Below are 27857 nucleotides of genomic sequence, written 5' to 3'. Positions count from 1 at the left end.
CAGGGGTGAGGGGACACCACCTGTGTGTCCCTCCTTCAGAAATGAGACACGGCCCCAGCGTGGCAGTGGTTCTCCATATCGGAGCTTTATTCCAGAACAGGAAGTGCTGGCAAAAGGTGGAAGGGGGGATGCTGGGGGGCTGGGGAGGGGGGATGTGGTCCCCAAGCCTCAGTGGAGGGACATGGAGCTATAGGCTTCTGTGGAGCGCCTGCAGCAGCGTCTCCAGCTGCTCGCCCAAGGCCAGCTCATCCCCGTCGTTGGTAATCACCCAGTCGAAGGCTACTCCCTGGTCCAGGCCACACTCAGACTCGGCATCGTCCACCCCTGGCAGCAGCAGAGCTCGGGGAGGCCCCGAGGACAGTCACAATCTGTCCGTCTGTCCCCCCCACTGTGGCCTCACCCCCCCAGAGCTGGGGGGCTGATCCAAAACCTCTGGCTCCCACTGCCAAGGAGTGGCAGTGGAGGCAGCAGACCCGTGCCTGTGGGTCAACCCCTGTTTTTGGTGCTGTGTTCGGCGAAGCTGCCCCTCACTTGCTCACCAGTGACGAAGACCCAGTTCCTCCTCTTCCTTGTCTCCTCGGTAGCCACCACCCGCACGGTCTGCACCACGTCCCCATAGACGTCCCGGAACCACTCCACATCCGAGAGGCGCCGTGTGTCACTCACCACCTGTGTGGGGGCTCCCTCAGCGCCCACCCTGTGCCCCCCTGGCACCCCTCGTGCCCCCCAACAGCTCACCCACACCGGGTGCACCGCCCCCTCCACCGCTGCCCGGCAGAAGAAGCCAGGGTCGGCACGGCGCTTCTCCTCGCCCCAGTGGATCATGTCCTGTCGGAAAGTCTCCTTGTAGGCACTGGCATCCAGGAGCCGCTGGAAGTTGAGGCCATGTTCCTGCAGGGAGAGGAGGGTCAGTGCACATGGGCCAGGCCATGGAGCACAGCATGACATGGCATGGCACAGCAAGGGCAGGTGAGATATGTCATGGGTCAGCACAGCTCAGTACAGCACAGTGTGGTATGGCATGAGCATGGGATGGCACAGCATGGCACGGCATGGCATGGCAGGGCACAGCACAGCTCGGCACAGTGTGGTGTGGCACGCACATGGCAAGGCACGGCACAGCATGTGCCCTGGCACAGATCAGTGTGGCATGGCATGGCATGGCACGGCATGGTGGGGAGGGGCACAGTGTAGTGCAGCATGGCACAGCTCGGCACAGTGTGGCACTGCATGTCATGGTGTTGGACGGCACAGCACGGCAAGGAGTGTCCTGGCACAGCTCGGCGCGATGTGACGTGGCTCGGGGTGTGGCACGGCCGCGGTACCTTGGCGTACTGCTCCTTGAGGGGCCCGGAGAGGCGCAGGATGGTGCAGACGTCGGGGCCCAGCCTGCGGGAGAGGGGTCAGCGGGACCGGCACTGGCACCGGCTCCGCTCGGCCGAGTCCCGATCTCTCCATCCCCCCGTACCGGACCCACCCCTCCGGTACCGGACTCGCCCTCGGGGCCTTTCCGGCCCACGCCCCCGCCCCCGGCCCCGCCCGGTACCGGCTCCGCAGTTCCTCGGCCACGAAATCCTTCCCCGATTTCCTCTTCCCGCTCAGCAGCAGCACCACGCGTGGCGCCGCCATCGGCGCTCGGGCCCGCCCCGGGCCCGCTCCGGTCCCGCCCCCGGCCCCGCTCCGGTCCCGCCCCGGCCCGGTGACTCCGCCCGTCCCACGGCCCCCTCTGCCGGGCGGGACCGGCACCGCACCGAGGGGGCCCCGCAAACCCCCCAGGGACACGGCGAGCTCTGCCCCGCCCCTCAGAGCATCCCGTACCATCAGCACCCCTCTGCTCCCTGTGCCCTCCCTTTCCCCATTTCCTCCTCACACACCCCATTCTCCTTCTGAACCCCCCTTTGCCCAGTACCTTGTTCCCCTCAACGCTCCCTCTTTCCTCCCAGCATCCCCCATTTTCCCAGCTCCCCCCAATACCCTCTCTTCTCCCCCGGCAAGCCCCTTCTGCTCCAACACCGCCTATTCCCCTCTGCCCCTCTGTCTTTCCATCTGCACTCCCTCTCCCCCCCACACCACTTCTTCCCCCCTGCACTCCTCTCTTCCCTCCCAGCACCCCTTCTTTGCCCCACAGCACCCCATTCCCCTCTGCTCTCTCCTTTCCTCCTGACTCTCCCTATTCCTCCTCTAAATCTCCCTTTCCCCAGGACCCTCTTCCCTCAGCACCCTCCCTTTCCCTCCCCCCCACACCCACACAGCTCTGCCCAGTGGTGACTTTATTCGTGGTGGCAGTCAAGCATCACACAGTGCATTTGGTCAGGGACCTGGCCCTACTCGGCCCTACAGGGTGCAACAGTAGCTCCCAGCCCCCCAAAAACAGCCCATGGGGGGCCCCTTGCATGGCTGAAGGCTTGTGGTGAGGAGCCACCCTGGCACAGTACAGTGCTGTCCCCTGGCTCTACCCCCCCATGCCGTGGTGCTGCGGGGCCCTCCGGCCCCACTCTTTCCCGGAGGTGCTGCAAGAGAAGGGGAGGTGGGATGGGGTGCTGAGGGGGGAAATCCCCCAGGACCCCTGGCACCACCTGCCCCAGCTCACCCGCTGTAGTGCTGCAGCATGTACTCCTCGAAGCCATCGGCCGCTTTCTTGTCACCCCCCTCCTGCCACGCCACCTCCTCCAGCAGCTCTTCCACATCATCCACGAAGTCAACAAACCGCAGGCGGTCGTGGGCAAAGACCCCGTCAGCCCCAAAGACCCCGTCCAGCCGTGCTGCCAGCCCCCCAAAGTGCCCCCCCAAGCCCAGGCGCCCCATGAAGCTCTCCAGCAGCCGCAGGAACTGCGCCTTCTGCACTGGCTCCAGCACAGCCCCCAGCACTTCCCGACCCTCCTTGCGGGCGCAGTCGGCCACCCCTGAGCAGCCCTGCGGTGCCCGGTACCGCTTGAGCAGGGGCAGCTCACGGGAGCCTTGCTGGGGGTGGCTGTGAGATGGCTTCCCCCAGCCTTTGCCTGGCTTGTGTTCCCGGGGGGGCCGGGGGTCCTTCCTGTGCCCCTGGGGTTTGCCATGCTTCCTTCTCTCCTGCTCGTGTGGGGCCCCCCTGGCGCTGTGCTGCTTGTGCCACTTGCTCTCCTTCTCCACCTTGAACGGCTTCTTCCAGGGTGTGGGGAAGGACCCGGCCCCCTCCGCCTCTAGCACCTGGCCCAGGCGCTGTTCCAGGGCGCTCAGTTCCTCCACAAGCCCCTGGAGATCCCCAGAGCCCCGCACACGCTCCAGGGTGTCCGCCAGCTCCCGCCGCAGCACATCCAGCTCACCGTGCCATCGTGCCGTGGCCTTGCCGTGCGCTGGGACACCTGTGGCATGGGGCCGCTCTGCTGCTGGCCCCCTGGGGCTGCTCGGTGTCCCCGTGGCCTGCAGGCGCTGCAGCTCAGCCCGGGCGTCCTGCAGCGCACTGACCTCCCGCTCCAGTGCCGCGTGCAGCCGCGCATTCTCCTTGGCCAGGCCCTGCTGCTGCGCCCCCGCTGCAGCTGCCTGGCCCTCGCTCCTCTGCAGCAGCGCCCGCAGCTCATCCTTGTGTGTCTGGGGCAGAGGGAGGGGACTGTGAGAGAGGTGGGAGCAGCAGAGCACCACCGGGACACAACACCAGGACGCCAGGCACCCACCTGCAGCTCCGCCTGCATGAGCCGGATCTCCTGGTTTTCCTTGGCCAGCTTGTCCAGGAGTTGGTTCATGGACTGCATGCTTTGGGGGTCCCCAGCATCTGGCAGAGGCGGCTTCTGCTGTGAGTCCTGGGGGACAGGAAGTTTGGGAGGCCTGGGGGCGCTTGGGACGTCCCCTGCCCTGACTCAGTCCTGCTCAGGACCCCTCCTTACATTGCTGTCAGTGGACAGCAGCGACTCCTGCTCTCCAGCAGCCAAGTCCCAGCTCCCCACGCTTTCCACAGGGCCTGTGGAGGAGGATGTGGGTCCAAGTGTCCAGGCTGCTGTGGGATGTCCCCCTGCCCAGGTGGGACAGTCCCACATACTCACCATCCACTGGGTCGTAGATGCCACCTGGGGAGAGAAGGGGACAACGAGGGGGATGTCTGGACCCCACACTGTCCCTGGGGCCTCAGCCACCAGGATCCCCACTCACCAGTGATGATCAGCACCCCCACAGCCACCAGTGCCAAGATGCCCAGCAGGTACTTGCTCATGCTGAGCCCATCCTCGTCACCAGTGTCCGGTGTCCTCCGGTGCGGGGCGCGCGGGGCAGTAGGGGGTCCAGGACGGGGCTTGTGGCCCTGCCGCCGCCGCAGCCCCTCTGTGTCATTGTCACTGCTGGTGCAGCTCCCATCCTCTGTCTGTGGCCCTGATGGGGGACGGGGAGACCTCCAGGGAGGGTCTGCCTCTGAGCACTGCCCTGCGAGGTCCTGACCCGCTCTAGGGATGCCAGGGCAGGACTGTGGCTCAGCCTCAGCATCAGGCTCCTCCTGCTCATCACCCTCAGTCACACTGGGCTCTGTGGAGCCATCTGGGGCAGGCACTGCCCATGCCCCGGGCTCCGTGCACTCCTCTGGGTCCTGCAGGCACAGGTGCTGGTGTGTGGGGTGTCCCCGTGGGGGGAGCAGCCCCCCAGGCCCCCCGTCCTGGCTCACACTCCGCCCACTGACCTCGGGGGGTAGGGTCTGGCCAGGGAAGGTGGTGGCACCATTGGTGGTCATGGCTGGGGAGAGATAGAGCATGGGGGTGAGACGGTGGCACAGGGGGTGACACCAGGCCTGCCCCATCCCCATGGTGTCTGCCTGCCTGTGGCTGTATCCTGGGTGCCTTCATCCTCCTCCTCCTCCTGCAGTTCCTCATCCTCAGTCCTGTGGGAATCCTGCTCTGGACCCACTGTGTCGATGGGCAGACCCTGGGGGAAGGGGGGAGACGCAGGGTGACGCCTTCAGCTGCAACTTCTGTGTGCCCCACTCTGCCCACAGCCCTGGGCAGGCTGTGACAGTCTGCCCAGGGGGTCCCAAGAAGTGGGGTGCTGTCCCAGGGGACCCCAAGCATCCGGGGCTGCCCTGGGGTCTCCAGCCCCGAGGGTCTGCCCCGGGATTCCCAGCCCTAGGGCGCTGCCCCAGGCGTCCCCAGGCATGGGGCTGCCAGGGATGTTGCCCTGGAGATCCCTAGCAGCGGGGTCGGCCCTGGGAGTCCCCAGCCCTCACCTCGCTGCCCGCCAGCACCCAGCTGCTCTCTGAGTCTCGGGAGTCCGATTTCTCCGCCATGAGGACAGCCCGGAGCCACCTGCAAGGACACGGATGGACAGCGGGACGTGACCCGGCTGCTCACAGTACCCCCGGGATGTGACCGGGAGAGCCGCGGTCCTGGTTAAAGCCAGTCTCCCAAGCGATGCCTGTGGCCGGGGACCCTCCGGAGCTTTCAGGGAGCCATCCCGGAGCACGGGCCCCGCCGCGCCACCCCCCCGACCCCAGCGGCCGCCGCGGGGTATTTTTAGTCGGTGACGCCGCCCGGCAGGTGCACGGGGGACGCGGGGCCCAGCGTGGGGACATGGGGGACGCGGGGCCCGGCGTGGGGACACGGGGAAACGCGGGGCCCGGCGTGGGGACACCGGGGGCCCCGCTCGAGATCCCACCACCCCAAAGCAAAGCAGCGGCACCGGGAGGGGGATCTCGAGCAGCCCCCGCCCTTCCCCGTCCGCCCCAGCCTCTCGGAACCCAGAAGCGGCCCGGGAGTGGGGGTGACGGCGCTGCCGGTGACATCCCCCCTCCGCTTCGCCCCATGCGGCCCCGGCCGGGCCGGGCCCGCCCGCGCCCCCCGGCCCCGATACCTGCGCCCGCCGCGTCCCGCCGGGAACTTTCCCCGGGGCCGCCACCGCCCCCGGGAACGGGGCACACACGTGACGGGAGCGGCCAATGGAGCACGCGGGGGGCGGGACGGGCGCGCGGCCCCGCCGGGACCGGGCAATATCCCCCCCGCCTCCCCCCTCGGACAGACAACGACCCCCCTGAACCCCGACGGTACCGGACAGACATAGACACCCCTGAACTCCCCCGGTACCAGACAGACACCGACCCCCCTGAACCCCCCCGGTACCGGAAGGTCACCGACCCCCTCCCCCGGACACTCCCCTCGGACAGACAGCGACACGCGCGTTTCACAGTTTTATAGCGACGGTACAAAAGTTTCCATTTAACGATTGGCTATAGCGGAGAGAACCTGGGGGGGCGGGGGGAGAGGGTGAGCGGGTACCAGGATCACTGGGGGTGGGCAAGGGAGCAGGAAGGACCGGGACTGCCCCGTGAATGCACACGGGGCACCGGGACTGCGGCACATCCGTGGGAGGAGCCCCTTGAGAGGGCACTGACCGAACTGGGCAGTGCTGAGGGGCACTGGGAAGCCTCAGCCCTCCCAGGGCCGGCGCACCAGGGCCAGAGCCCTCCCCACACCAAAGGGCTGGCAATGGCACAGCCAGATCCATCCCGGGTCCCCTGGGCACTCTCCCCTGGTGGCTCCCAGTGGCTGGTAGTGCCCGGGGGAGCAGACACAGCTGGCAGGGGGAGGGGGTGACAGCTACAAAAAATGGGGGTTTGGTCCTAAGTTGGCGTGAGGAGCTGTACACAGCGTCAGGAGGGCAGCTCAGCCGTCGTTGGCGGCCACCAGCTGTCCCATGCCCTCCCGGATGTAGACAGACTGGATCTCCTTGGTCTTGAGGCAGAAGTCGCAGGCCCAGACGGCCGAAGCCTCGGTGGTGAGCAGCCCGTAGGCGTTCTCTGTCATGCCCGTGCACTCTCGGTGGAACCACTTCTGGCAGGAGGCCTCGCACAGGATGGCGTCCTGGTCATCGTTGACCTCATTGCGGCAGGCCCCGCATGGGTACACAAGCCCCGGGGGTGGCTGGTGGCTGGAGGTGGCTCCAGGGGCCTTCCCGGGGGGCGGCAGCGGGAGGCTGTTGGTGTCGGGGGTGCCGGTGCCACGGGTGGCACTGCCAGGGGCAAAGCCGGGCTGTGCCCCGTTGACGGCGGCGGGAGAGCCCGAGTGCTGCTCCGGGGCGAAGGTGCTGGGCGGGGGATTCTTGCCGCCTCCCTCCTCGCTGCCTGCGGGGAAGGTGGGGTCGGCCCCGGGGAAGGGGCTGGCAGTGGGTGGCAGGGGGGGCATGTTCTGCCCGGGGCGCTGCAGGGGTGACTGTCCAAAGAGGTTGCTGGGCTGGCTGAAGCGCTGAGCCACTGCCGGGCCCCCTCCGGGGGGGTTAAGGGCCGGCCCGGGGCCCATGTCCCCCCCACCCCGTGGGGGCTGCCCCATGGTGGGGGAGATCATGGGCCCGAAGCCCGCGACGGGGCCCTGCATGAGCTGCCCCATGGGGGGGCTGAAGTTCTGTCCGAGGGGTTGGCTGAAGGGCTGCCCGGCGAAGCCTAGGCCCCCGCCCTGCACGTAGTTGGGGTTCTGGGGGGCCATGCTGAAGGCCGGGCCCATCTGCCCGGGGGCGAAGGGCGGGGGCTGCCTCCGCAAGGGTTGCGGCCCCCCGCCGTAGCCGGGGGGCACCTGCGGCGACATCCCCCCGCCCTGCACGCGGAACCCGCCGAACGGGACGGGGCTGCCCAGGAACGGGGCGGGCGCCGCCCCCACCTTGGGGGCTCCGAAGTCATCCTCGAAGGGGTTGGAGGCCACCAGGTGGTCCACCATGGGGGTGGGCGGCGGTGCGAACTCCGAGAGGTGCGAGTAGGCGGGGCCCTGCGGGGAGAAGGCGGCGGTCAGGGTTTTGCTGGGGACTCCTCCCCGGGACCCCCGGGCCCGGCCCTTACCTGCGTGTTGGACTTGCGGCGCTTCTTCTCGGGGCTCTTCATCTGCAGCCCTGCGGGGATAAGCGGGGCCGCGTCAGCGGCGGCTGGGGGGACCCCCCCCTTCCACCCACCCCTGCCCCGGCACTCACCTGCCTTCCCCTGCTTGCGGCCGGGCCCACCGGCGGCGGCGTTACCCGCGGGGTGCGGGGGCCCTGGCGGGGGCGGCGGGGCCGGGACGGCTCCCTCCAACTTCTCTGCGTGCGGGGCCGCCATGGCCCCTCAGGGCGCGCGCGCCGCCGCCGCCATGGCCCCGCCGGAACCGGAACCGGGCCCGTGACCGGGGCCCGCGCGGGACCAATCGCGGCCCGCGGGGGGCGGGGCAGAGCGAGCGGGACCAATCACCGTTCGCGGAGGGCGGGGCCGAACGCGCGGAGCCAATCACAGGGTGCGCGAGATGCGTCAATCAACCGCGTACCCCGCCCCTCCCCCACATCCCCGCTCGGACCAAACCAAGTGAAGCGCGAAGGGGGAGGGGAGAGGGAAACACACGGTCCGAACCATTTAGAAGGGCAGGAGGGGGAGGAAAAGGCGAAAGGACCCTCTGTAGAGCCCGTGGGGGACTCCCCGCCCACGGTGGTCCCCTCCCCCAGCTCACACCAGCCAGGGCCTAGAGAAATACCAACTTTAATATACAACCACCAGTTCCTTTGGTATAGTGGGGCCAGGGGGCCCCGGACTGCGAGGAGGAGGGCAGGGCCGTGCTTTGGCTTGGAGGGGGGTTAGGCTGTGCATGCAGGGGGGTCCTCCCGCCACCCCTCCGAGGCTGCCAGAGCCGCCCGTGCAGGGAGGGGATGTCGTGGCACAAGTCCTGGAGCATGAGCACGGCACGGAGGGGGGATGAGTGCGGGGGGGAGTGGGGGGGACTCTGTCCCCAGCCCCTGCCCTTGCATAAGTGTGTGGGACCTGCGGGGTCAAGGCACAGAGTTAACACGTAAAGTGATCCGGTACAGTCGCTGTGGGGCCAGCTGGGCCTCGTGCTTGGGGGAGTCGAGCCCCCCATGGGCCCCCTTCCTTGGCCCAGGGGCCAGAGACAAGGCCAGGCTGCCTCCAGCTCAGGGGGGCTCAGACCTGCCAGACCCAAGCCCGTGCTGGAGAGCACCAGAGTGGCCATGGCACAGCAGCAGGGCTGGGTTTTGGTGGGAGCTGAGCTGCTGTGCAAAGGGGCTGTGGAGGGGCAGGGGCTGTGCACTAGCAGCCCCCATCCCACAGGCGCTCATAGCCTGAGCCCCCCATGGCCACCAGTCTCACGGGGTGAAGGGAGACAGGCCCTGTCCTCAGCCAAGTCCATGCTCAGTCCCGGGCAGAGCACCCAGCAGTCTGAGGGCTCCCTGGGGCAGGGAACAGGGCCAGAGGTCTGTGCACTGGGGGGGCTGCGCACGGGGCCCACCGGGCGCTCACAGTCTCCTCTCCACCGGCTGCTGCAGGCACATCTCACTGCCAGCTGAGATGATGGGCAGGTGATTGTCCATGTGGTAGCTGATGAGGTGGCTGACGCTCTCGAAGCGATGGTCCTTTGTCCGCACCTGGGGCACCAGGAAAGGGGTTCTCAGGAGGCTGTCGGAGCCCACGGCGGGGCTAAAGCCACCGCCCTCCATGGCACGGGCTGGGCACAGACTGCATCTCACCCCCACGCTCCACCAGGCCCTCTCCATCCCCCAAGCCAGCTGAGAATTGTCCCCTGATGAGTGGTGCAGAACCCCAATGCCCTGGTGTCTCTTTTAATGCCCCCCAGCTGTCCCGAGCTCCATCCCGGGCCCCAACATGCACTCACCACTCCCTCAGGATCGACAAGCAGCAGATGCTTGGGCTGCCCACCCTGCAGGCCAGTCAACACGTACTGGCCCGGGGTGGTGGTGCTCTCCCGCACCAGGAAGTCGCCGTTCACCTTCAGCAGCTTCTCGGCCTCTTTGCGGTTCATCTTCCCGTGGTACCAGGGCTCTCTTCTCAGCTGCTCCTCCATGGAGGCCACCACCTGGGCAGGGGGCAGCCCCATGGGCACGGACGGGGGTACACGCAGGGCATCTTCAAAGGGCTCTGAAGGGACAGAGGAGCAGGGGGACCATGACCAAGCCCGCAGCCACCCACCCCTGCCCTGGCCACAGCTGTCATCCCACTCACTCATGTCGAAGAGGTCCCTCTGTGTGCTGCCATTGGCTGTGGTTGTGGTGCCCGTGGCTGGGGCCTGGCGTGTCTTGTCCACGTTCTGCACGTTGACATAGGATGGGTCATCAAACAGGTCCACGCGGCCAGATGTGCCCGCTGGAGCTGGGTATTTCTCTCTCCCTGCTAACCAAGAGCACTGGGGTCAGTAGGTTTCCAGCCCACCTCAGCCCTCAGCTCGGGGCCTAGGGAAGAAGACTGGGACCAGGTACACCTGTCACGTTACCTTGGGCAGGAGTGTGCTGCTTCTGGGGGTCATGCTCCCCACTGGACTGGCCCACAGGCTGCAGGGAGAAGCAGTGGTGAGCCCCCACTCCCCTTCTTGCTCCCTCCACTTCCCACTCCCCACACCCCGGGCTGCCAGAAACACTGGGGAGACATATCCCATGACTCTCATGGTGGGATAACCCCAAGCAGAACCAATAGCCCAGTCAGGGTCCCTGCATCTCCCTTGTAAGATGGAGCTTTCCAAGGAGGACGTGCCCAGAGCCTCACCAGCGTGGCCCCCAAGTGATTCGGGGTCTGAGCGGCCCCATCCCGCAGCCGCATGTCCACAACCCCCCCAATGGGAGGCTCCTTGCCAGGGAAGTCATTGTAGTACTGGTGATCCGGGGCTGGTTCCTCGTCTTCTTCATCCCAGGCAGAGCCATCAAACCCTGCCATCCTGGGAAGGCACAGCACAGATAAGTCCACGACAGCAGCCAGGGCTGCGTTCCCTCTCCAAAACCAATCTCAGACACCCTCCCACCTTTATCCTTCTCACACAACCCTGCCCTGACCTGTCGTGAGGGGTCACCAGCTTTGGGGGGTTCTTCAGGTACTGCTTGAAGCGCAGCTCGAAGGCCTGACCGATGGTGCTGATCACGTCCTGCGCCAAGCCCTCAGGACACTCCAGGATATGGCAGGCTAGGCAGAAAATGGTGGGATGGGATTGCAGAACTCCAGCAGTGAGGTTCTTCACCCCTGAGCCTACCCCGTACACCCCAGAGTTTCCTTAAGGGTCATCGAGCACCTCCCCCTGCACTGAGCTGGGCCTAAACACCCCCAAAATGGGGCTCTGGCATTGAGGACCCTCACCTCTCTGATTGACGGGGTCTTTGGCAACATAGGCGACGTACTCGGCTGTGTCCTGTGGGTGAGACACCAGCAGTGAGAACGGGCTGCCAGGGAGCACAGGGCCCAAAACCTCAAGAAAGGGCAGGAGAGGCACCAGTCCCTAGCAGGGAGCAGGGATGGAGACTCTGCATACTCACCGGGTCTCCCCCAGATGCGAAGGATATGGACTGCATGTGGTGGTTGGCAATGATCTGCAAGGTGGAGAGGTCACTGGACACAGCCAGGAGCTCCTGGGCACCCAGCCATGGCTGGCATGTCCTGCTCCCCCCAGGGTTGGCCTGCCATGGGGGCTCACAAGCCACTGAAACCCTGGTTATGAGCCACAGGCCTCCAGGAAAAGGACTGGGACATCACTAGGGCCACTGAGAGCAGGGTCAAAACCAGGAGACCTGGCCTCAGGCAGGAGAACGTGGGTCTCACAGTCTCCAGAAGAGATCTCACAAAGGACGTGGGATATTTCTCCCACCTCTTCAGCCCTGGGGCCTGAAGGGAGGTGGGCACTCAGCAAGTCACACAGCCCACCCAGAGATTCCTTTGGACATCCTCTGCTAGACCTGGGGTGGAGGACACGAGGATTCCTGCTAGTCCAAAACCAGCCCAGCCTCCACCCCTCCCCGCTCTCACCTGCTTGCAGTCTGAGGCCATGAGGTTGAGGCTGCTGGTGGAGATGGTCAGGGTGATGGGCATGCCAGCAAACTTCAGGTTGCTCTTGCCCAGGATGGAGTTCAGGGAGCGGCCACAGGGCTGGAGGCAAAGGGCAAGGTGGGAAGGGGCTCCTCAGGCCACACACAGCCCAGCAGGCACGTGAACAGGGCACATCCCACTACCCCTACAGCAGAGACGGGTACCTCATCCTCACCACTGGCCCTGGCCCAAGCCACAGTGGGAGATCAGAGCCCCGGGCTCACAGCACAGCACAGCACAGCACAGCCCAGCCAGCCAGGCTAGAATCTGATCCTCTGCCCACGCCCAGCCAACCATGCACATTCCCCCAGCAGCTCCCCAGCCTGGCCTCACCTTCCTCCTCCTCACGGCTCCCTTGGCACTGGGCACAGCCTCACACACCAACCCAATGGCCTCCCTGCAGGGAGCACAGAGAGATGTCAGTCCCCCACTGCTTGGCCCCCCAAAGACGCCCCAACCATGGGACTGAGGACACAGGAACCAGCACAGGAGTGACAGGGTGACAAAGTGGAAGCCTCCCTGGCAGCACCAGCTGGGGAAACCGCACTGGTGTTAGTGTTTGATGGGCTGCAGCAGCCTGGCCCCCACTGAAAGCCCCACATGCCACCAGGGGCTTGCGTGGGACTCAGATAACCCCCCTCACCCCTCCCCAAAAGCAGCAGCCCCTGGGGAGAGGCAGAGCTCACCTGGTGACCTGTGTCCTGGTGTTGAAATCCAGAGCCCTCATGGACTGGAGCACTTCCACACAGCCCATGTACTGGGCAAGAGAGCAAGGTGAGTTTGGCCGGCCATGGGGTTCACCCCCCATGCTGCCAGGGAGGGGGCTGGGGCCCCAAGCACCCCAGCTCCGCAGTGGTGACCTCCCTGGGAATCACACTGCCCACTTGCCCCCACCCCACTGCCCTCCCCCCCCCCCCCAAGGAGCATGCCAGGAGGTCCCCAAATCCCCGTGGTGACCCTTCCCACTCTGACCCAGTCCCCGGCACTCACCCGGACGTGGTAGGAGACCCCGGGGCCCATGACCTTGTCATCAGGGTGCAGCCAGCCACGGGTGGGTTTATTGACAAAGCTGCCGTGGCGGGTCCATTCGTCACCCCCCAGCTGGCCGCCTTCCACACGCGTCTTCTTCCCACAGCTCAGCTTGTTCATATCCTGGGAACAGACAGTGACAGGCCCTGCTGAGCCGGAGCTGGCAGCACCCCCTGGCACTGATGCCAGCAACCCAGGGGGCCCGGCTTCCCCTGGGATGCTGCCAGCTGAAGAGCCCCGCAAGTTGAGCAGGTTGGCAGGATTGGAGAGCTTCAGATTGGCCATTTTAGGGAAGAAGGAGCAGAGGGTGGTAGGGCTGTCCTCCGACTCAGGTAAGAGCTCCCCAAGAGGTGCCGTGGCGCCAAGGGAGGAGGAGGAGGAAGACAGGGAGCCAGGCAGAGACTGCGTGCTTGCAAGGGACTCCACAGGGGAGGACGGGTCCCCTGGGCCCCCCACGGTCTCCTCCAGAGAGGAGACAGACTCATTTCGCAGGTGGCTGTATTTGCTCTTTTGCAGGAGATCCATGGCGGAGAGAGGTGAGAAGGGCTAGGGCCGCCCTGTCCAGAGTGGCAGCGGGGTGGAGGCAGCCAGCTGGACCTCACAGGGGCCCCACGGAGAGTCTGAGTGCCTGCAGCCCCCGGGAAGCTGCCCCCAAGCAGAAGCCTCGGCTGAGCTCCACACCAAGTCCACACCAGCCTGGCATGGCTGGCAGGGAGAGCAGGGCCCGGGGCGCTGGGCAGCGGGACCAGGGGCTGCCTGGCGCAGGCACAGCCTATCGATCGCGATCGGCGTCAGCGAGGATGAGCGGATCTGCTCAGACCAAGAGCAACGCGCCGCAGCAGGGAGGAAACGGGGCCGCAGCAATGCCCCCGGGGAGCCGCTGGCACGGGAAGAGGAGTTCAGAACGCTCTGTCCCCAGCCTGCAGGTCCTCAAGCCCCTTGCCACTCCAGCACCAGGCCGGCAGCAAATCCCATTGTCTTCATGCAGGGGCCGGATCCAGCTCCCTCTGCCCTGCTCGGTCCGGCACAGCCGCCCTCTGCCCCAGCCGCTCACTCTGGCCCCTGAGCTACCCGCTTGCCGGCCCGCTAAGAGGAAATCAAAAGCATGAATATTTAAAGCCTGGAGACAAGGCTGCCACAGAGTACATCCAAGCCCAGCCCAGCCCCGCTCCGAGCACCATCCAGGAGGGAAGAAAAAGGTCCTTCTGTGGCGGCCAGCGCCACGCAAACCCACGTGCCGGCGGCGAGCAGCCGCCGTTGGCTCGCCGGGCTCTGCCAGGGGGGAGCAGCGATGCTGAGAGGACACCAGCGCTTGCAGCTGCCTGGAATGCTGGGGACATCCAGTCCTGAGAGAGCACGGATCTCGCCTAGAGGGCCGGCCAGGTGCAGAATACAGGTGGGCTGCGCCCCGGGCGAGGCAGCGTCTCAGCACGGACCCCCAGCCGTGGTGGGGAGCTGGAGGGAGAGGCTGCAGCTCATTGCTGCTGCTGCTGCTTCCCACATCCCGGCGGCTCCTCCCGGGAGAGGAGAAGAGAGGGCTGCGGCTGATTGGAAGGGCCGTGCTGACTCACGGGCAGCAGGGCAGGCTGTGCCCGCAGCGGGGGCTGCGCTGCGGCTGGGGCACAGCGAAGGAGGGGCTCCCGGCGAGGGGTGGGGACCCAGCGCCTATCTGGAGCAGAAAAATCAAGGTCACAGGCGGAGCTAGCAGGAGCATGCCAAGGGGCAAAAATTGGCCTCTTCAGCCACGGGGAGCCAGGCAGGACTCCCATCTGTGGATCAGAGGGCTCAAGGGCAGGTCTTCCCTGTTCCCCCATCTTTGGGGTACTCGTGTGCAGCAGGAACTTGGGTCAGCCTGGCCGTGCTGTCCTCTACAGCCTTGGCCCCACTGAGGAATAAGAGCTCTTCCCCCTCCACCACCTGTGGGATGGGGTAGCGATTTCAGGCAGAACCAACCCCTGACAGACCACTGGCCAGAGCCTTCCCAATCACTACGTGCTCTGTAAAATGGCCACCAAACTAAAACCGGGTAAATCCAGGCCAAGGGAAGGGCTCTCCTGGCTTTGGAGCCCTCGCCCAGCACTGCTCAGCACCGGCAGCTGCTCTGCCCCACTTCCCAAAGCCTGGCACACTGCCACAGGGATAGGGAAAGGAAAAAGCCAGGATGCAGCTGGAAATTGCCTCCTGCATGATGCAAGGGCCTATGGCTCGTGACAGTGGGTCTGTCACAGCAGCATTCCTGGGCCACGCACACCAACTCTGCAAATGCCAGCCCCCACCTCAGCCTGGGGGTCCCGCGGGCACAGGGAGCCCATGCCGGCCATCCCACACAGTGCTCATCCCCACCAGGGGCCCCTGGCCGGTGCTGTGACCTTCCCGTGGCCAGCAGCGCCACTGCTCTAAAGAAAAGCAGGAAGTCTGGGGCCAGGGAGCCAGGAAGCCACCCGCCCAGTGAGGGGCCAGCACAGCCCCGGTGCCAGGGGAGCCCAGCTGGGTGGTGTCAAATGGCTGCGGGGGCAGCAGGGTTTGCCCACAAGGGGCTGGCCACTAGTGGATATGGGGCTGGGGTCACCCAGCACAGCAGCTCCACAGGCCCTGACACTACTCCAGGGCCTGCCAGGATTAAGAGCAGAAGGGAACTGCCTGGGGGCAGGAGTGTCTCCTTGCCCCCTTCCCACCACCTCAGGGCCTGGAGCCACCATCCCTGCCAGGCAGCAAAGGGTTGATGAGCCCTACAGCCACAGCCCCTGCTCAGACACACCTCTGCTTTTATAAGCTGGAGTAATTCCTGATTTTCTCAGGACCTTTGAGGCCAGCCTGCCCACATCACCTGTGGTGATGTGACAAGGTGCATTGCTGCTCCCAGCCCTTGGAGACCAGAAGTGCTGCCACCACAGTCCCTCAGCCCCAGAGCCCACCCCAGGGCATCAGAGCCCTCCCTCCCAGGGGGCTCCCAGTGCAGAAGGCAAACCTGGAGGCGCGTGGAGATACAGAAAACCTACCCCTGCCTGAGCAGGCAGCCCCAAGCCCCATCCCTTGCCAGGTAGGCAGCAGGAGTTCCTGCCCCTCCAGCAGAGCAGCTGGAACAGCTGTCCCCAAGGAAGCTGCTCCGTGTGCCCTGCCACCACAAAAAGACATTGGACTGTGAGAAACAGAGGGACATGGGCTACTTTCAGGCACTTGGGACTGGGACTTCCAGCCAAGGGCAAGGAAAAGAAGCAGAGAGGGCACGCTCAGGGCCCCACTACCAACATCCTCCCAGGAAACACCAACTGGGAGCTGAGTCAGAGACCTGGAACATGCCAATGGTTTGGCAAGAAATCGCAGCAAGGAGCAGGCGGCCGCACGTACAAACCTCACTCCTGGGCAGGAGACCCCCCTCTGTCCAACCACAGCCAAACTCAAGCCTCCAAGGCAGGGAGGAAGCAAAGGAAAACTCTCAAATCAAGCCAACAGCTAATTTTTTTCCCCCCAAACATCACAGCTGCAGCACACTACATCTAACCTCTCCTTCGCTCTGAGGAGGGGTTGGGAGACGGCCAGTGGAGACCCGGGGAGGAGGCTGGGGCCCTCCCAGCAGGGAGAGAGGGCAGGCAGGATCCACCACCAAAGCCACCTAGTCCTCCACCAAAGTCCTTACCACGTACTCCATCGCTGGCTGAGAGCAGGGCAGGCCCCAGGCAGGGAGCAGAGACGCACAGCCCCTCTCGTCTGGCACTCCGACCTGCGGTTCAGGGACAAACAGGGAGTTAGCCAGCCCTGCCCCAGCCTGCCAATGCAGGGGCCTTGGCACCAGGAGGCAGACCCTGCTCCTCCATGCTGACCGCAGTCGGATGGGGCCGTGGCAGCTGTGAAAACATGCTGCTGGTACACGGGACGAGAGAGCCAGGGAAGCTACCTGCTTCCCATCAGAGGGAAGACAGAGCTGGGATGCAGCAGGGCAGGAGCACAAGGCTAAGCCTGGCTCTGCTGAGGCCTTACCCACACTGGCAAACAGTGTCAGGGGCCAAGAGTCACTCCATGACCTGAGACAAGTGTTGGAGCCGATCCCTGCCCAGCTCAAAAACCAGCGCCAGAAAGCCACACGCAAGGAGGGAGAGCAGAGGCAGCCCAGGGGGGGCAGAGCTGCCCCTCCCTCCATCCCTGATGCAGAATGACACACAGAGGGCTGTGCCCCTTCCTCCCAGCAGAGCAGCAAAAAAGGGACTCCTGGAAAGAGGCTACAAGGGGGGAGCTGGGAGATGCAGGAAGGTCTGTGAGGGGAAAACAAGGAAAGCAAAGCAGCAGCTCTGGAGCTGCTGCTCTTCCTGCTCCCACCCCCACCACCCAGCTGAGGCTGGGACAGCCAAGCAGTCCAGGGCAGCAGAATGATTTACAGCCCAGCAGCAATCACACCCTTATCTGGAGCCCAGGCAGGCGTTGTGGCCATTTGCTCTGGAGATAGTGAGATAAGAGGGCCCTGCCTGGTACTGGCTGTGGAGATCAACCCCTGCAGCACCACGTCATATTCCTCACTGCTGAGCAGAGGTGGTGACTGGGCCCTTGGGACACCAGGGGCTGAGGCTGGTGGCAGGGAAGGAGTGTCAGAGCCCTGAGCCACGGTGCTCAGCCTTGCCAAAGGTCACTAGCAACCCTCCTGGGGAGGGGACACTGCTCTGAGCAGCTCCTGAGGTGGCCCATCCACAGCATTCTCCCACCAAAGGGTGGGTCCTCCTGCCCCACTTGGCTGGGAAGGGATGGCATCTTTGGCCCCTCTGCCCCAGGCCGAGCCCAGGGCGGCCCCAGGAAGCACTGCCAAGAGCTGCCCTTTGGCCAGAGGCTTCTGCCACACCAACGTGATGAGCGGGGCCCTGGTGATGCTTCCTTAGAACCCATGTCTGGGGTCTACTCCGTGTGGGTGGCCTCATCCAAGGATTTCAAATAGAGAGGCAGGGACAGCCTACAACAGATGGACACAACACAGCGCTGGGGAGCAGACAAAGGCCTACAAAGGGGGACAGCCACCCCTGCCCACAACAGCCCGGTCTGCTCAGGGAAGTCACCCCTGCCTTGGTCTGAGGCACAGAAGGCAGGGCGGCCAAGGAACCCTCCAAACGCAGCCGTTGCCCCCGTCCCGGAGGTCCTGCCGGTCCAGGGCTCGGGGGTCTCCCCGGGTCCCGCAGCGCCCCTGGAGCCGCGTCCCTGCCGTGTCCTGCACCAGCACGGCACAGGGCGATGCAAGCCCGAGCCCGGGCACACACGGCAGCCGCCACGCCGGGTGGGTCACTCCAGGACCGTCCCGGGAGCGCGGCACAGCCCGGCATCGGCACCGCCACCTCCAGCCCCGGCCGGGCCTCGTACAGGAAGGTCGGGGCCTGTCTCGGGCTCGGCTCCCCCGCGCCGGGAACACGAGGCGGCTGGGAAAGGAAGGGCGGCACTGGGAGCGGCGGCACCTCAGGAGGGTGGCGGTAGAAGGGCGGCGGCGGCGAGCGGTGCGGAGTCAAGTCCCGAACGGGCACCGCGGGGCCCTAGGCCTGTGGCGGCCTCGGGCCGCGGGGCCGCTTGCGCGGGGGGACCCCTCCACCCCCGCCCCGCCCCGCCCCGGCCGGCGCGCGCTCACCGGGCACCATCGGCCTCGCGCGGGTCTCGCGCCGCCGCTCCCCCGCCGGTGCCGCTCCTGCGCGCGCCCCCCCCCCCGTGCGCGCCCCCGCCGCCACTCACTTCCGGCCTACGCGCGCCGCGCCCCGTCGGTCACGTGACCTTACTCAAGCCAATCGCGAGGCCGCGCACCGGCCCGCGGGAAGTGCCGCGCACGCACGGGCCAATGGGCTCGCGCCCCGCCCCTCCGCTGGGCGGTGCCGGCCAATGGGAGCGCGGGGCGGCGGCGTTTGAAAAGCGCCCCAGGAAAAGGGGCGGGAGAGGAATCAACGGCCGCTGGGGGGGCGAGGGAGGGGGGGGGCGCGGAGGGCCCGTCATGGCGCACAAACAGATCTACTACTCCGACAAGTACGACGACGAGGAGTTCGAGTACCGGTACGGGAAGGGCCTCCCCGGGGAGCGGGGGGACCCGGTAACGGGTGGTTGGTAAGGAGGGAGGGAGCTCGGTTACGGTTCTCCGCGGGGACGGGTGAGGGGAGGATGTCCCAGTAACGGTGCACGGTGGGGGGAGAGGCCGTTAAAGGCTCGCTGGTGGAAGGGGGGTGGTGGGCGAGGTGTGGCTGCCCTGCGGAGCAAGAGGGAAGTTATCGCGGTAACGGAGGAGGCCCGCTGAGGGCTCTGTGTCGGGTCACGGAGTCGGTCCCGTTCCCCGAGGGGAGGAACCTGATCCTGGGAATTAGAGGCTGTGGGGGTGACCGGGTCAGGGTCCCTGGGGAGTGCTGGGGTGTGGCGACCCGGGCGCGCTCCAGTGTTCACCGGAGGTCGCGGGGGGGGGGCCGCAGGCACGTGATGCTGCCCAAGGACATTGCCAAGCTGGTGCCCAAGACCCACCTGCTGTCGGAGTCGGAGTGGCGGAACCTGGGGGTGCAGCAGAGCCAGGGCTGGGTGCACTACATGATCCACGAGCCAGGTGAGCCCCGCGGGGGGGCGGGGAGCGCCCGGAGGGCCCGGCCTGACCGCCCCTCTCCCCCCGCAGAGCCCCACATCCTGCTCTTCCGACGGCCGCTGCCCAAGAAGCCGGAAAAGTGAGCGGTCCCCGCTCTGCCGGAGCTCCCAGCCCGTTCGAGCTGGGAAAGCACCTTCCTCCTCCTCCTCCTCGGCGTTCCTGGGGGGCTTCACCCCCTGGCCCTTGGTGCCGCCTGGGCGCCGCCGTGGCGACTCGTCGCCGGTGCCGGGGTTTTTTCCTGTTGCGAGGCCTCCGAAGCTTCAATAAAGTGATGTTTTTGGGAGCGCCTGTCTGTGGTTGGTGGTTAGGGGGGTCGAGGGGCTCCCGGGACCGCGAAGCCTCTTGGCCTGGGTTCCCGGGGATAGCAGAGGGTTTCCCGGGGGCTGGGGGGACTCCTGGTGTCCCCCGGGGAGAATCCCGGGGCCGTGAGGGTGGGGGCGCTCCCGATGCCCCCGCCCGCAGGGCGAGCCCATGGCCACGAGGGGGGACATCCCCATTTCCCCCCGGCGATGGTTCCGTCCCCGTGGTCCCGCCTCCCGGCCAATGGGCGCCGGTAAGGCCGCGTGACGGACGGGCGGACGGGCCGATGAGCGCGCGGGGAGGTGCCGCGGCCCGGCTGAGTGTCCGGGAGGGTCCATGTGGGGGGCGCTGTGGGGGCGGGCGCTGCGGGCGGCCGGGGCCCTGCGCGCCGCCGCTTTCCGCTCCATGGCGGTCGAGGGGCCAGCCCGGGGCTCCGCCAGCACCGCCGGCATCATCGTCATCGGCGACGAGATCCTCAAGGTGCGGCTTGGGGCAAGCCCGGGGAGTGGGGGGAGCAGGCCCGGGAGGGGGGGGGGGAGCGGGCCGGGATCTGTGCACGGGGCTGGGGGGCCGTCACGGGTGTCTCCGTCCCCCCTCAGGGCCACACTCAGGACACCAACTCCTTCTTTATGTGCCGGCGGCTGCGCGCCCTGGGCGTGAAGGTGGCCCGGATCTCGGTGGTGCCCGACGAGGTGGAGGCCATCGCTAGCGAGGTGGCCGCCTTCGCTGCCCGCTTCACCTTCGTGCTCACCTCGGGCGGCATCGGCCCCACGCACGACGACGTGACCTTCGAGGCCGTGGCCAAGGCCTTCGAGGAGAATGTCGTCCCCCACCCCGAGCTGGTGGCCCTGGTGCACAAGTTCTTCGGCAGGACAGAGGCGCAGTGCCCTGAGATGAAGCTGGCCCGGGTCCCCGAGTCCGCACGCCTCAACTATGGCACGGATGGCCGCGGCAGCGCCTTCGACTACCCGCTGGTCAGCGTGCGCAACGTGTACATCTTCCCGGGCATTCCGGCACTGATGGAACGTGCCCTGGACGGCCTCGCTCACCTGTTCCGCAGTGAGCGGACCCGATTCCACTCCCGCGCCGTCTATGTGGCAGCTGACGAGCTCCTCATCGTACCCGTGCTGGACCGGGCCCATGCTGCTTTCCAGGGCCGCGTCAGCCTGGGCTCCTACCCGGACTGGGCCAGCAACTACTACCGCGTGAAGCTGACGCTGGACTCTGAGTCGGAGCAGGACCTGGAGGAGGCGTATGGCTTCTTGATGAGGCAGCTGCCACCGGGTGTTGCTGTGCCACTGGTGACAGACTACGTTTCTCGGGCGGCTGCGGAAGTTTATAGCCTGGCAGAGTCAGGTACCTGTGCCTCTGCACTTCTGTGCAGCCCAGGAGGGCTGGGGCAGTGGGAATGCTGGCCTGGGAGCGGAGCTTGCCTGTTGTGGTGTGGTGGGGGGCTCATTGGGGCGTGCTAGGGCTTTACTGGCTCTGCATTGTCCCACACAGGTGGGAGTGGGACCTGTAAGCCCAGTTAGGGCCAGCAGTGGCAGAGTCTGAGAGCACAGTGTGCAGTGACAGCAGCAGTGCTGCAGTTCCCCAGTGCCCTCATGATCCCTGTCCCATTGTGGCACAGACCTCTGGTTTGCACAAGCTCTCTGCTGCGGTGCCAGCAGTGGCTCCACTGTGTGTCAGGAAACAAGACATCCAAATGGTGAGGTGCCACAGGCTCTGGGGCCGCGCCGAGGCAGCGTGACCTGGGCAGGCACCAACTGTCCCATCCCAGCAGGCTCGGCCCTTGGGCAGAAGGTGGCAGCAGCCCTGCAAACCATTGAGGAAGCTTTGGACCAGTACAGCCTGGCCCAGCTCTGCGTGGGCTTCAACGGGGGCAAGGACTGCACGGCCCTGCTGCACCTTGTCCACGCTGCTGTCCAGAGGTACTTGCCCACGGGGCTTCAGCCTGGGGCAGGGCTGGGGGTGTCCCGCACACCCCAGCTGGGGCTCTGGGGCTCTCACTTGCCCCACTCTGGGGGAATGAGTGGATTCTTGGGGCCTGTCTGATGGGGACTGGACACTGCCCTACCTCTGGTTGCTGTGGGCCAGGGCCCAGCTGTGCTGGGTCTCTCCGCAGGCGGTTCCCGGTGAGGCAGGAGAGGCTGCAAGTGCTCTACATCCGCATTGTGTCCCCCTTCCCTGAAATGGAGCAGTTCATCCAAGCCACTGTCCAGAGGTAGGAGGCAGAGCAGGGTGGGCTGCCAGGCAGGGGGTGTGCAACACTGCCTGTAGACAGTTGCCCGCCCTGCCTGCTTAGGTACGATGTCCAGCTCTGCACCGTGGAGGGCTCCATCCGGGAGGCCCTGGCCCACTTAAAGGAGCAGCAGCCACAGCTGGAGGCCGTACTGATGGGAACGCGGCGGACAGACCCCTACTCATGCACCCTGACCCCCATGTGCATGACAGACCCTGACTGGCCCCAGTACATGCGGGTGAACCCCTTGCTGGTACGTGTCCTCCACCTGCTTTGGGGCTGGGACTGTCTCCATGGGGCCTGGGAGAGGTAAAATGATGGGGTTGGGAGCTAGCACTGATCCAACCCTATCCTGGAGGGCTTCTCTCATGATTCCTGCTTTCCCCAGCGCATCTGCTGCCCCATGCCGTGGCTGTGGGTGCCTCTTGCTGCAGCCAGGCTGCCTGGTGCTGTCGGGCAGGGCTTATTCCTGCCTGCCAGGGTGTTTCCCTGTGTATGAGGAGGCACTGAGACAGAAAGAGGTGCTCTGGGGACCATCTGGCTCTCCTGGGTGCTCTCTAGCAGGGTCCAGCTTGCTTCCCTGGAGGCCTCTGCCTCAGTCCATGTTCAATTCTGCCTGCAGGACTGGACTTACCGGGACATCTGGGAGTTCTTGCGCAAGCTCTTTGTTCCCTACTGCATTCTCTATGACAAGGGGTGAGTACCCAAGTGCTGCCTTCTTTGTAGGCACAGCTAATGCCCCCAGGCGCAGCCCTACAGCCCTCTCCTCCCTCCACAGCTACACCTCCCTGGGGAGCATGGCCAACACGCGCAAGAACCCAGCGCTGCGCTGCACCGACGCCTGGGGCCGGGAGAGCTACCGGCCTGCCTACGAGCTGGAGAATGAGGAAGAGGAGCGCACGTCCCGGCTGTGAAGGCCATGCTCTGGGAGGCTCCTCTGGAAAGCTGCCGGGAATGACACTGAATAAACCTGCTGCCTGTCAGCACTGAATAAACCTGCTGTGGTCTGCGCTGCGCTGGCGCGTGGCCTCGTTGGGCCCCAAGGGCCCCATTGGGGCAGTGGCAGGAGTGGGAGGAACAAAAGGGTCCCCAGGCCATGCCCCCCTCGCTGTACCCACTGTTGTGGAGGTTTTGGAAGCATGGAGAATGTAGCAGGTTCCAGGGCTTACCAGGGCCCTGTGTATCTGCACTGCTGCCTCTCCTGCTCACATCAGATCCAGCTGATCCCTCATCAGCCATGCAGCTCCTCTGGACCACGGCAGCCCATCCACTGGGTGCTCCGCGGGCACGGCCACGGGCACTGGCACTGCCGGCGCCCGCCACCACCTCCCTGGGGCTGCGCCTGGGCTCCTGGCTGCTGCGGCTGCTGCGGGAGTGCGTCTACCTCCTTCTCTGCAGCTGGTGCATCCGTGAGCTGCTGGACTAGGGAATGCCCCCTCCCCCCTACTTCAGTACTGCAGGACCTCCAGCACTCCCTGCCCGCCCTGCCTCTGTGGGTGAGTGACCGCCTGCAGCTGCCTGCTTGATGTGGCGTTTGGGGTGTGACAGTGGCCTAGTCGTGGTGCCTGGTGGGTGATGGAGCCCAGCCATGGTGCTCTTGGGGGCGAAAAGGTCCTGGTCATGGTGCTTGGGGGGTGACAGGGGGCCTGGCTGTGGTGCTTCTGGGGACTGAGGGGGCGCAGCCTTGATGCTGATCAGTGGGTCCTCACCTGCTGTGCCTCTCTGCCCTCCCCAGGACTGTGCTTGTCGCCACGTGTTGATGGAGCTGACGGACCCCCGGCGCTGGGACGCTGCACTCCCCACAGTCGTAGACCCCCAGTAAACCTGAACAGCGCCTGACTGGCTGCATCTGTTTGGAGAGAGCTCTGGGAGAGAGCGTGTGTGTGTGTGCGTGCGCGTGTGCGTCCTCAAACCTTCCAACCCTCACCCTGAGTAGCACCAAGGCACCCCAGCCCACCCCTCACCCCTGCCCAGGGCTGAGGGTCCCCATGTCCCCTGGGGCCAAGGGGCAGGAGTGGGAAGCTGGGGCTCTCCAGTATCTCCTGCTTCCCCTCCCTGTCCTCTCCAGCCATTTCATGTCCCAGTCCTGTGCTGCCAAGAGGTTGCAAGAAGCAGCAGGAGCAAAGTGTCTCCAAAGGGCCCAGCCTGGCTGGGAGCTGCATCACAGGTCATGGCTGGTGGCACTGGGGCCTGGCTGTGAGGGTGGCTGTGGGTCCCTGAGCCCATTCTGCCCAATGCTCCTTGTGCTGGTGCCTGCACAGGGAAGGCTCTGCACACTCCGTCCTCGTCCTCGTCCTCAGCGGCAGCACTGGCGCCAGTGTGGCCTCCCTTATCTCAGCGGGAAGTCAGGAGCAGGAAGCCTGGCCCAGCACGGGATAAGGGTCCCGTTTACATTAGCTCTTCTGTTGTGGAGCAGGCTCCCACCCTCAACCAGCGCCCGCAGTGGAGGGCCCTGGTCAGGCCGAGGGCTATGGGAAGGCAGGGACCCCCACCCAAGGTGCCACAAGGGGCTTAGGTGGTCCTTACAACCCCCGTGTGGACATGAGTGGGAACAGGGTCTGCGAGGATGGTGCCCTGCTGCTGTGCCACATGACGTCCCCCTGCCCAGATCAGCTCCTCCAGCTGTACCCTGCCCCGTGGGTGTGAACTGGTGTGGTCTGTGCTGCTGTCTGGGCTCCCAGCTGTGCCCAGCTGCCTTGGTAGCTCAGTGCTGGGCATCCCTGACCACTGGAGCCCACACGTCTGGTGCCTGCCCTGTCCTGGTGTGGTGGCCCTGGCCGTGGTTCAGCCTCGGAGCTGGCCGGGAGGGGGCGAATCAATGAATTCCCCAAACAGGGAGGTCCGGGGGAGGGGAGAGCATCCCGGCACAGGAAAAAGTGCAGGCAGTGACGCACGGCTGGCAGAGCAGTGCCGGCCGCCCTGAGAGCACAGCTCTATGCGCCGCCCCGGAGCCTCGCGCCCTCCTGCGCCACCCACCGTGAGTGAGACCCCTTTCCCCAGGGACCCCTTACCCAGCCCCACGGTGGGGCCACAGGGGAGTGAGTGGGTGCTGTGGGTAGGGGCACGTGGACCGTCAGCACAGGCAGATTCCCCAGCAGTGAGGGGTTGTTTTTGGAGTCATGTCTGATATGATCTCCGGGATGCCAGTACCCCTCGAAGTGGCGCCGTGCCCTTGCGGTGGGGACGGCAGCAATGTGGGGCACAGGCAGCGGCAAATCCAGGCAAAGCAGCCTCGTGGGAGGACACAGGAGGTGTCACCTCGCGGGAGGTGACGCCTGTCCCTGTCCTGCAGGTGGTCCCCACTGCCGCCCCATGTTCCGCTCACGCCGCGCGGGGCTCGTGCGGCGGCTGTGGCAGCAGCGCTGTGCAACAGCGGGCCCTGAGGATGGCCCCAGCACCCTCAAACCAGCAGCTCATGCCCTCTTCAAGAAGCTGAAGGATGAGGATCTGGAGCTGCTGGTGCTGGCAGTGGAGAGCCGGGGCGCTTGGGAGTCCAGCTGTGTTTGGGCACCACGGGGGGATGTGCGAGGGGCCAAGCAGGGGCTCCCCCCTCAAGTCCTGCTCTGCCGCCTCTTCCGCTGGCCCGACGTTCACCAGCCCCATGAGCTCAAGCACCTCTGCTACTGTGCTGGGCACCAGGGGGTCTGCGGGGACTTGGCTGCACTCTGCTGCAACCCCCACCACTTCAGCCGCCTGGCTGTACCTGGTGAGTGCTGGTGGCAACACCGGAGGTCCCCTTGCCCACCCAGGCTCTCAACTCTGCTCCCTGGGGCCCTCTTTGGGCTCCAGGGGCCTCTGAGAGGGGCAGAATGCATGCCTAGCCCCTCACTTCCTTCTCTCCCTTCCACAGAGACCCCACCACCCTCCTACTCGAAGGCATCCTGTGGTCCCTCCTGGCCAGACGAGCCCCAGCACCCGGGCACTCAGCTCCTAGAGTTCAGCTGCAAAGGTGGGGACTGGCACGGTAAGAGAGTCCCACCCCACTGTGTATGCCACACCCAGAGGACAGGAGGGCACCGGGCAAGGCTGAACCCCTGGGTCAGGAGCCGAGATTGGAGGGGACAGAACCTGAAAAGCAGGGAACAGAGCCAGCAGCCACTCCTAGCAGGAGGAAAAGGCTCCAGCATGGGATGAAGGGTTCCTGCTGGAGGAGCAGCCTGGGCTCGGCCCCCCCACTGCAGCTCCTGTTATTTTTGGCAGCACCAGGCTCCTCGCCGGAGGAAGCACTGCCTATGGGGACACAAACAATGTGCCTTGACGCACATGGCCACAGCTCCTGCCTGGCTGCTGGCCACCAAGGCTGCCAAGCCCCCACCACACACACGCTCTACCCCTGCCCACCCCACCCGTCACCAGGGTCCCTGGGGACCAGGAACAGCTCCAGTGACTCACACTCAGTGCCAGAGCCTGTGCTGAGGCATCCTCAGGGTGCCAGTACACCCTTCTGTCCGCAGACCCCCCTGTGCCCACTCCCCTTAGCCCATCCATCTGCATGGCTCGGTCACGATGACAGCTCTGCTCTCCCCTGCCAGACACCAGCTTCTCACAGAGCACCATCAAGGATGGCTGCTGGTGCAAACTGGCTTACTGGGAGCACCGGACACGTGTGGGCCGCCTCTACGCCGTGCACGAAGCATCAGTGAATGTCTTCTGTGAGCTGCCATGGGGCAGCGGGTTCTGCCTGGCCCAGCTGCCAGCTGCCCACCGCAGCCGTGCTGTCCGGCGGGCACGTGGCAAGATCGGCCGGGGGCTGCTGCTGAGCCGGGAACCAGGCGGCATCTGGGCCTACAATCGCAGCAAGCACCCCATCTTTGTCAGCTCGCCCACCTTGAGCCCCCCCGGGGCCTGCAGGCTTACTGTCCTCAAGGTGCTGCCTGGCTATTCGGCAAAGGTGTTTGACTATGAGCAGGTGGGGGGCAAAGGGGGCTGGCGGCTCCCCGGGGAGGGGCCCTCTGACCCCCACAGTATCCGCATCAGCTTTGCCAAGGGCTGGGGACCCTGCTACTCCCGGCAGTTCATCACCTCGTGCCCGTGCTGGCTCGAGGTCCTGCTGAACCAGCTGCGCTGAGGGGCTGAGGCCTGTGGGGGGACGTCGGGGAGCTCGCCCAGAGCAGGTGCACAAGCCGGGGGGCCCCTCCACCACTCTCCAGCCTTTGTCTTCCAGGGCTGTGCTGCAGCAGGACTGTCCTGACTTTGGGGACCCTCTGCCCTAGCCCTGAGGGGCAGTGCCCCCTGTGCCTGGCTCACCACCCTGCCAGCACCTGCTGCCCCCAACCATGGGGCTCTCAGTGACACGAGGCGCTATTTAACGTATTCTTTTAATTTTATTACTTTAATAGTTAAATATATATTAATTTATCTATTTTTGCAAAACAAACCAAGGTGTGAGGCAGGAGTCCCCGCTGGCCAGGCCAGGCCTCAGGAGGTGGCAGCCAGGGCAGAATGGGCTGGGGGGAGCAGGAGAGAGGGGAGGTGGGACAGAGTGGGGGGCAGGAGGTGGGCTGTGGGCCTGCCTGGATGTCACAGCAAGCGAGGGGAAAGAAAATGAACTGTCACTGCTGGGGTGGGGTGGGGCCATGAGTACAGCTGGGATATGGGGCAGGTGGATGGGTGTGGGGCAAGTTAGCACAGCTGGAGTGTGGGGCAGGTTAGAACAGCTGGATGAGTGTGGGGCAGGTGCTGGGGCAGGTGAGCACAGCTGGAGCGAATGGGGGGGCAGGTCAGCACCCCTGGGGTGGAGGTCGGTGCAAAGTCTCCCAAGGCGGGGTTGCCAGGCCCCGGGCGGTCCTTCAGCCGTCGTGGCAGTGCAGGGACACCCCGGGCGAGTGCAGCTGCGGGGGTCCCCGATTTCCTATGCCGCGTCTGCTGTTTTTAACCCCAATAAACGGTGCCGCCGGCACCAAGAGACCCCTCATGTCCCCACGCGTGTCGGT

The 27857-nt window shown here is 65.8% G+C and overlaps 6 protein-coding genes across 21 annotated transcripts; 3 read left to right on the top strand and 3 right to left on the bottom strand.

Moving 5' to 3' along the window:
• Window positions 1–64: 64 nt before the first annotated feature.
• On the bottom strand, window positions 65–7691 carry LOC127463564 (phosphomevalonate kinase-like). 4 transcript variants are annotated; one of them, XM_051773159.1, is made up of 13 exons: window positions 7599–7691; window positions 5180–5258; window positions 4776–4881; window positions 4640–4692; window positions 4123–4549; window positions 4017–4040; window positions 3861–3934; window positions 3651–3776; window positions 2591–3567; window positions 1326–1389; window positions 739–891; window positions 540–669; window positions 65–324 (listed from the first exon to the last, which is right to left on the bottom strand). In XM_051773159.1, exons 1-13 carry the CDS (start codon window positions 7616–7618, stop codon window positions 188–190), a joined length of 2370 nt encoding a protein of 789 aa, XP_051629119.1. In that variant the 5' UTR covers window positions 7619–7691; the 3' UTR covers window positions 65–187. The 4 variants fall into 4 exon arrangements, with proteins under 4 accessions (XP_051629119.1, XP_051629117.1, XP_051629118.1 ...); XM_051773157.1 differs by having other exon boundaries at window positions 4123–4692; XM_051773158.1 differs by lacking the exon at window positions 7599–7691 and adding an exon at window positions 5803–5870 and having other exon boundaries at window positions 4123–4692.
• PYGO2 (pygopus family PHD finger 2) lies at window positions 6072–8126 on the bottom strand. Its single transcript, XM_051773199.1, has 3 exons — window positions 7903–8126; window positions 7775–7824; window positions 6072–7703 (listed from the first exon to the last, which is right to left on the bottom strand). The coding sequence occupies exons 1-3, from the start codon at window positions 8024–8026 to the stop codon at window positions 6612–6614; spliced, it is 1266 nt and encodes a 421-aa protein (XP_051629159.1). The 5' UTR covers window positions 8027–8126; the 3' UTR covers window positions 6072–6611.
• Window positions 8127–8419: 293 nt separating this feature from the next.
• On the bottom strand, window positions 8420–18465 carry SHC1 (SHC adaptor protein 1). Of its 7 annotated transcripts, none has more exons than XM_051773174.1 (14): window positions 18399–18439; window positions 16440–16523; window positions 12764–12925; window positions 12460–12530; window positions 12107–12170; window positions 11714–11833; window positions 11227–11280; window positions 11051–11102; window positions 10753–10879; window positions 10469–10637; window positions 10200–10257; window positions 9932–10099; window positions 9585–9847; window positions 8420–9336 (listed from the first exon to the last, which is right to left on the bottom strand). In XM_051773174.1, the coding sequence occupies exons 2-14, from the start codon at window positions 16449–16451 to the stop codon at window positions 9208–9210; spliced, it is 1449 nt and encodes a 482-aa protein (XP_051629134.1). In that variant the 5' UTR covers window positions 16452–16523; window positions 18399–18439; the 3' UTR covers window positions 8420–9207. The 7 variants fall into 7 exon arrangements, with proteins under 7 accessions (XP_051629134.1, XP_051629132.1, XP_051629133.1 ...); XM_051773172.1 differs by lacking the exon at window positions 18399–18439 and adding an exon at window positions 17848–18377; XM_051773173.1 differs by lacking the exon at window positions 16440–16523 and having other exon boundaries at window positions 18399–18465.
• A 161-nt stretch (window positions 18466–18626) lies between these two features.
• CKS1B (CDC28 protein kinase regulatory subunit 1B) lies at window positions 18627–19676 on the top strand. Of its 3 annotated transcripts, none has more exons than XM_051773239.1 (3): window positions 18627–18862; window positions 19219–19346; window positions 19413–19676. In XM_051773239.1, exons 1-3 carry the CDS (start codon window positions 18753–18755, stop codon window positions 19463–19465), a joined length of 291 nt encoding a protein of 96 aa, XP_051629199.1. In that variant the 5' UTR covers window positions 18627–18752; the 3' UTR covers window positions 19466–19676. The 3 variants fall into 3 exon arrangements, with proteins under 3 accessions (XP_051629199.1, XP_051629197.1, XP_051629200.1); XM_051773240.1 differs by having other exon boundaries at window positions 18675–18811; XM_051773237.1 differs by having other exon boundaries at window positions 18647–18811; window positions 19219–19676.
• A 327-nt stretch (window positions 19677–20003) lies between these two features.
• On the top strand, window positions 20004–22934 carry FLAD1 (flavin adenine dinucleotide synthetase 1). 4 transcript variants are annotated; one of them, XM_051773187.1, is made up of 7 exons: window positions 20004–20162; window positions 20282–21038; window positions 21466–21613; window positions 21808–21906; window positions 21988–22125; window positions 22547–22620; window positions 22703–22934. In XM_051773187.1, exons 1-7 carry the CDS (start codon window positions 20019–20021, stop codon window positions 22912–22914), a joined length of 1572 nt encoding a protein of 523 aa, XP_051629147.1. In that variant the 5' UTR covers window positions 20004–20018; the 3' UTR covers window positions 22915–22934. The 4 variants fall into 4 exon arrangements, with proteins under 4 accessions (XP_051629147.1, XP_051629144.1, XP_051629143.1 ...); XM_051773184.1 differs by having other exon boundaries at window positions 21988–22177; XM_051773183.1 differs by having other exon boundaries at window positions 21463–21613; window positions 21988–22177.
• Window positions 22935–24587: 1653 nt separating this feature from the next.
• Window positions 24588–27833, top strand: LOC127463581 (mothers against decapentaplegic homolog 6-like). 2 transcript variants are annotated; one of them, XM_051773232.1, is made up of 4 exons: window positions 24588–24901; window positions 25217–25630; window positions 25775–25873; window positions 26457–27833. In XM_051773232.1, the coding sequence occupies exons 2-4, from the start codon at window positions 25237–25239 to the stop codon at window positions 26990–26992; spliced, it is 1029 nt and encodes a 342-aa protein (XP_051629192.1). In that variant the 5' UTR covers window positions 24588–24901; window positions 25217–25236; the 3' UTR covers window positions 26993–27833. The 2 variants fall into 2 exon arrangements, with proteins under 2 accessions (XP_051629192.1, XP_051629191.1); XM_051773231.1 differs by having other exon boundaries at window positions 25775–25888.
• Window positions 27834–27857: the final 24 nt, after the last annotated feature.

The sequence above is a fragment of the Manacus candei genome, unplaced genomic scaffold (assembly GCF_025592945.1).
Source record: "Manacus candei isolate 608988 ecotype Guabito, Panama unplaced genomic scaffold, ASM2559294v1 h1tg000166l, whole genome shotgun sequence".
NCBI lineage: Eukaryota > Metazoa > Chordata > Aves > Passeriformes > Pipridae > Manacus > Manacus candei.
Note: the sequence above shows the minus strand (reverse complement) of the source record. Positions and strands in the feature narration are given on the sequence as shown.

Excerpts from the sequence above, each read along its gene's own strand:
- CKS1B (XM_051773237.1), top strand. The coding sequence starts at position 18,753 with ATGGCGCACAAACAGATCTACTACTCCGACAAGTACGACGACGAGGAG. Across the intron at positions 18,812-19,218 it reads GACGAGGAGTTCGAGTACCG|GCACGTGATGCTGCCCAAGG; the intron begins GTACGGGAAGGG and ends GGGGGGCCGCAG.
- FLAD1 (XM_051773187.1), top strand. The coding sequence starts at position 20,019 with ATGTGGGGGGCGCTGTGGGGGCGGGCGCTGCGGGCGGCCGGGGCCCTG. Across the intron at positions 20,163-20,281 it reads TCGGCGACGAGATCCTCAAG|GGCCACACTCAGGACACCAA; the intron begins GTGCGGCTTGGG and ends GTCCCCCCTCAG. Across the intron at positions 21,614-21,807 it reads GTCCACGCTGCTGTCCAGAG|GCGGTTCCCGGTGAGGCAGG; the intron begins GTACTTGCCCAC and ends GTCTCTCCGCAG.
- LOC127463564 (XM_051773157.1), bottom strand. The coding sequence starts at position 7,618 with ATGACTTCGGAGCCCCCAAG. Across the intron at positions 3,568-3,650 it reads TCATGCAGGCGGAGCTGCAG|ACACACAAGGATGAGCTGCG; the intron begins GTGGGTGCCTGG and ends CCTCTGCCCCAG. Across the intron at positions 1,390-2,590 it reads ATGCTGCAGCACTACAGCGG|GCTGGGCCCCGACGTCTGCA; the intron begins GTGAGCTGGGGC and ends CCTCTCCCGCAG.
- SHC1 (XM_051773168.1), bottom strand. The coding sequence starts at position 16,940 with ATGGAGGGAGGGGCAGCTCTGCCCCCCCTGGGCTGCCTCTGCTCTCCC. Across the intron at positions 10,880-11,050 it reads AGACCCCGTCAATCAGAGAG|CCTGCCATATCCTGGAGTGT; the intron begins GTGAGGGTCCTC and ends TTTTCTGCCTAG. Across the intron at positions 9,337-9,584 it reads TTGTCGATCCTGAGGGAGTG|GTGCGGACAAAGGACCATCG; the intron begins GTGAGTGCATGT and ends CTGGTGCCCCAG.
- LOC127463581 (XM_051773231.1), top strand. The coding sequence starts at position 25,237 with ATGTTCCGCTCACGCCGCGCGGGGCTCGTGCGGCGGCTGTGGCAGCAG. Across the intron at positions 25,631-25,774 it reads CAGCCGCCTGGCTGTACCTG|AGACCCCACCACCCTCCTAC; the intron begins GTGAGTGCTGGT and ends TCCCTTCCACAG. Across the intron at positions 25,889-26,456 it reads CAAAGGTGGGGACTGGCACG|ACACCAGCTTCTCACAGAGC; the intron begins GTAAGAGAGTCC and ends CTCCCCTGCCAG.
- PYGO2 (XM_051773199.1), bottom strand. The coding sequence starts at position 8,026 with ATGGCGGCCCCGCACGCAGAGAAGTTGGAGGGAGCCGTCCCGGCCCCG. Across the intron at positions 7,825-7,902 it reads CCGCAAGCAGGGGAAGGCAG|GGCTGCAGATGAAGAGCCCC; the intron begins GTGAGTGCCGGG and ends TTATCCCCGCAG. Across the intron at positions 7,704-7,774 it reads GCCGCAAGTCCAACACGCAG|GGCCCCGCCTACTCGCACCT; the intron begins GTAAGGGCCGGG and ends TTCTCCCCGCAG.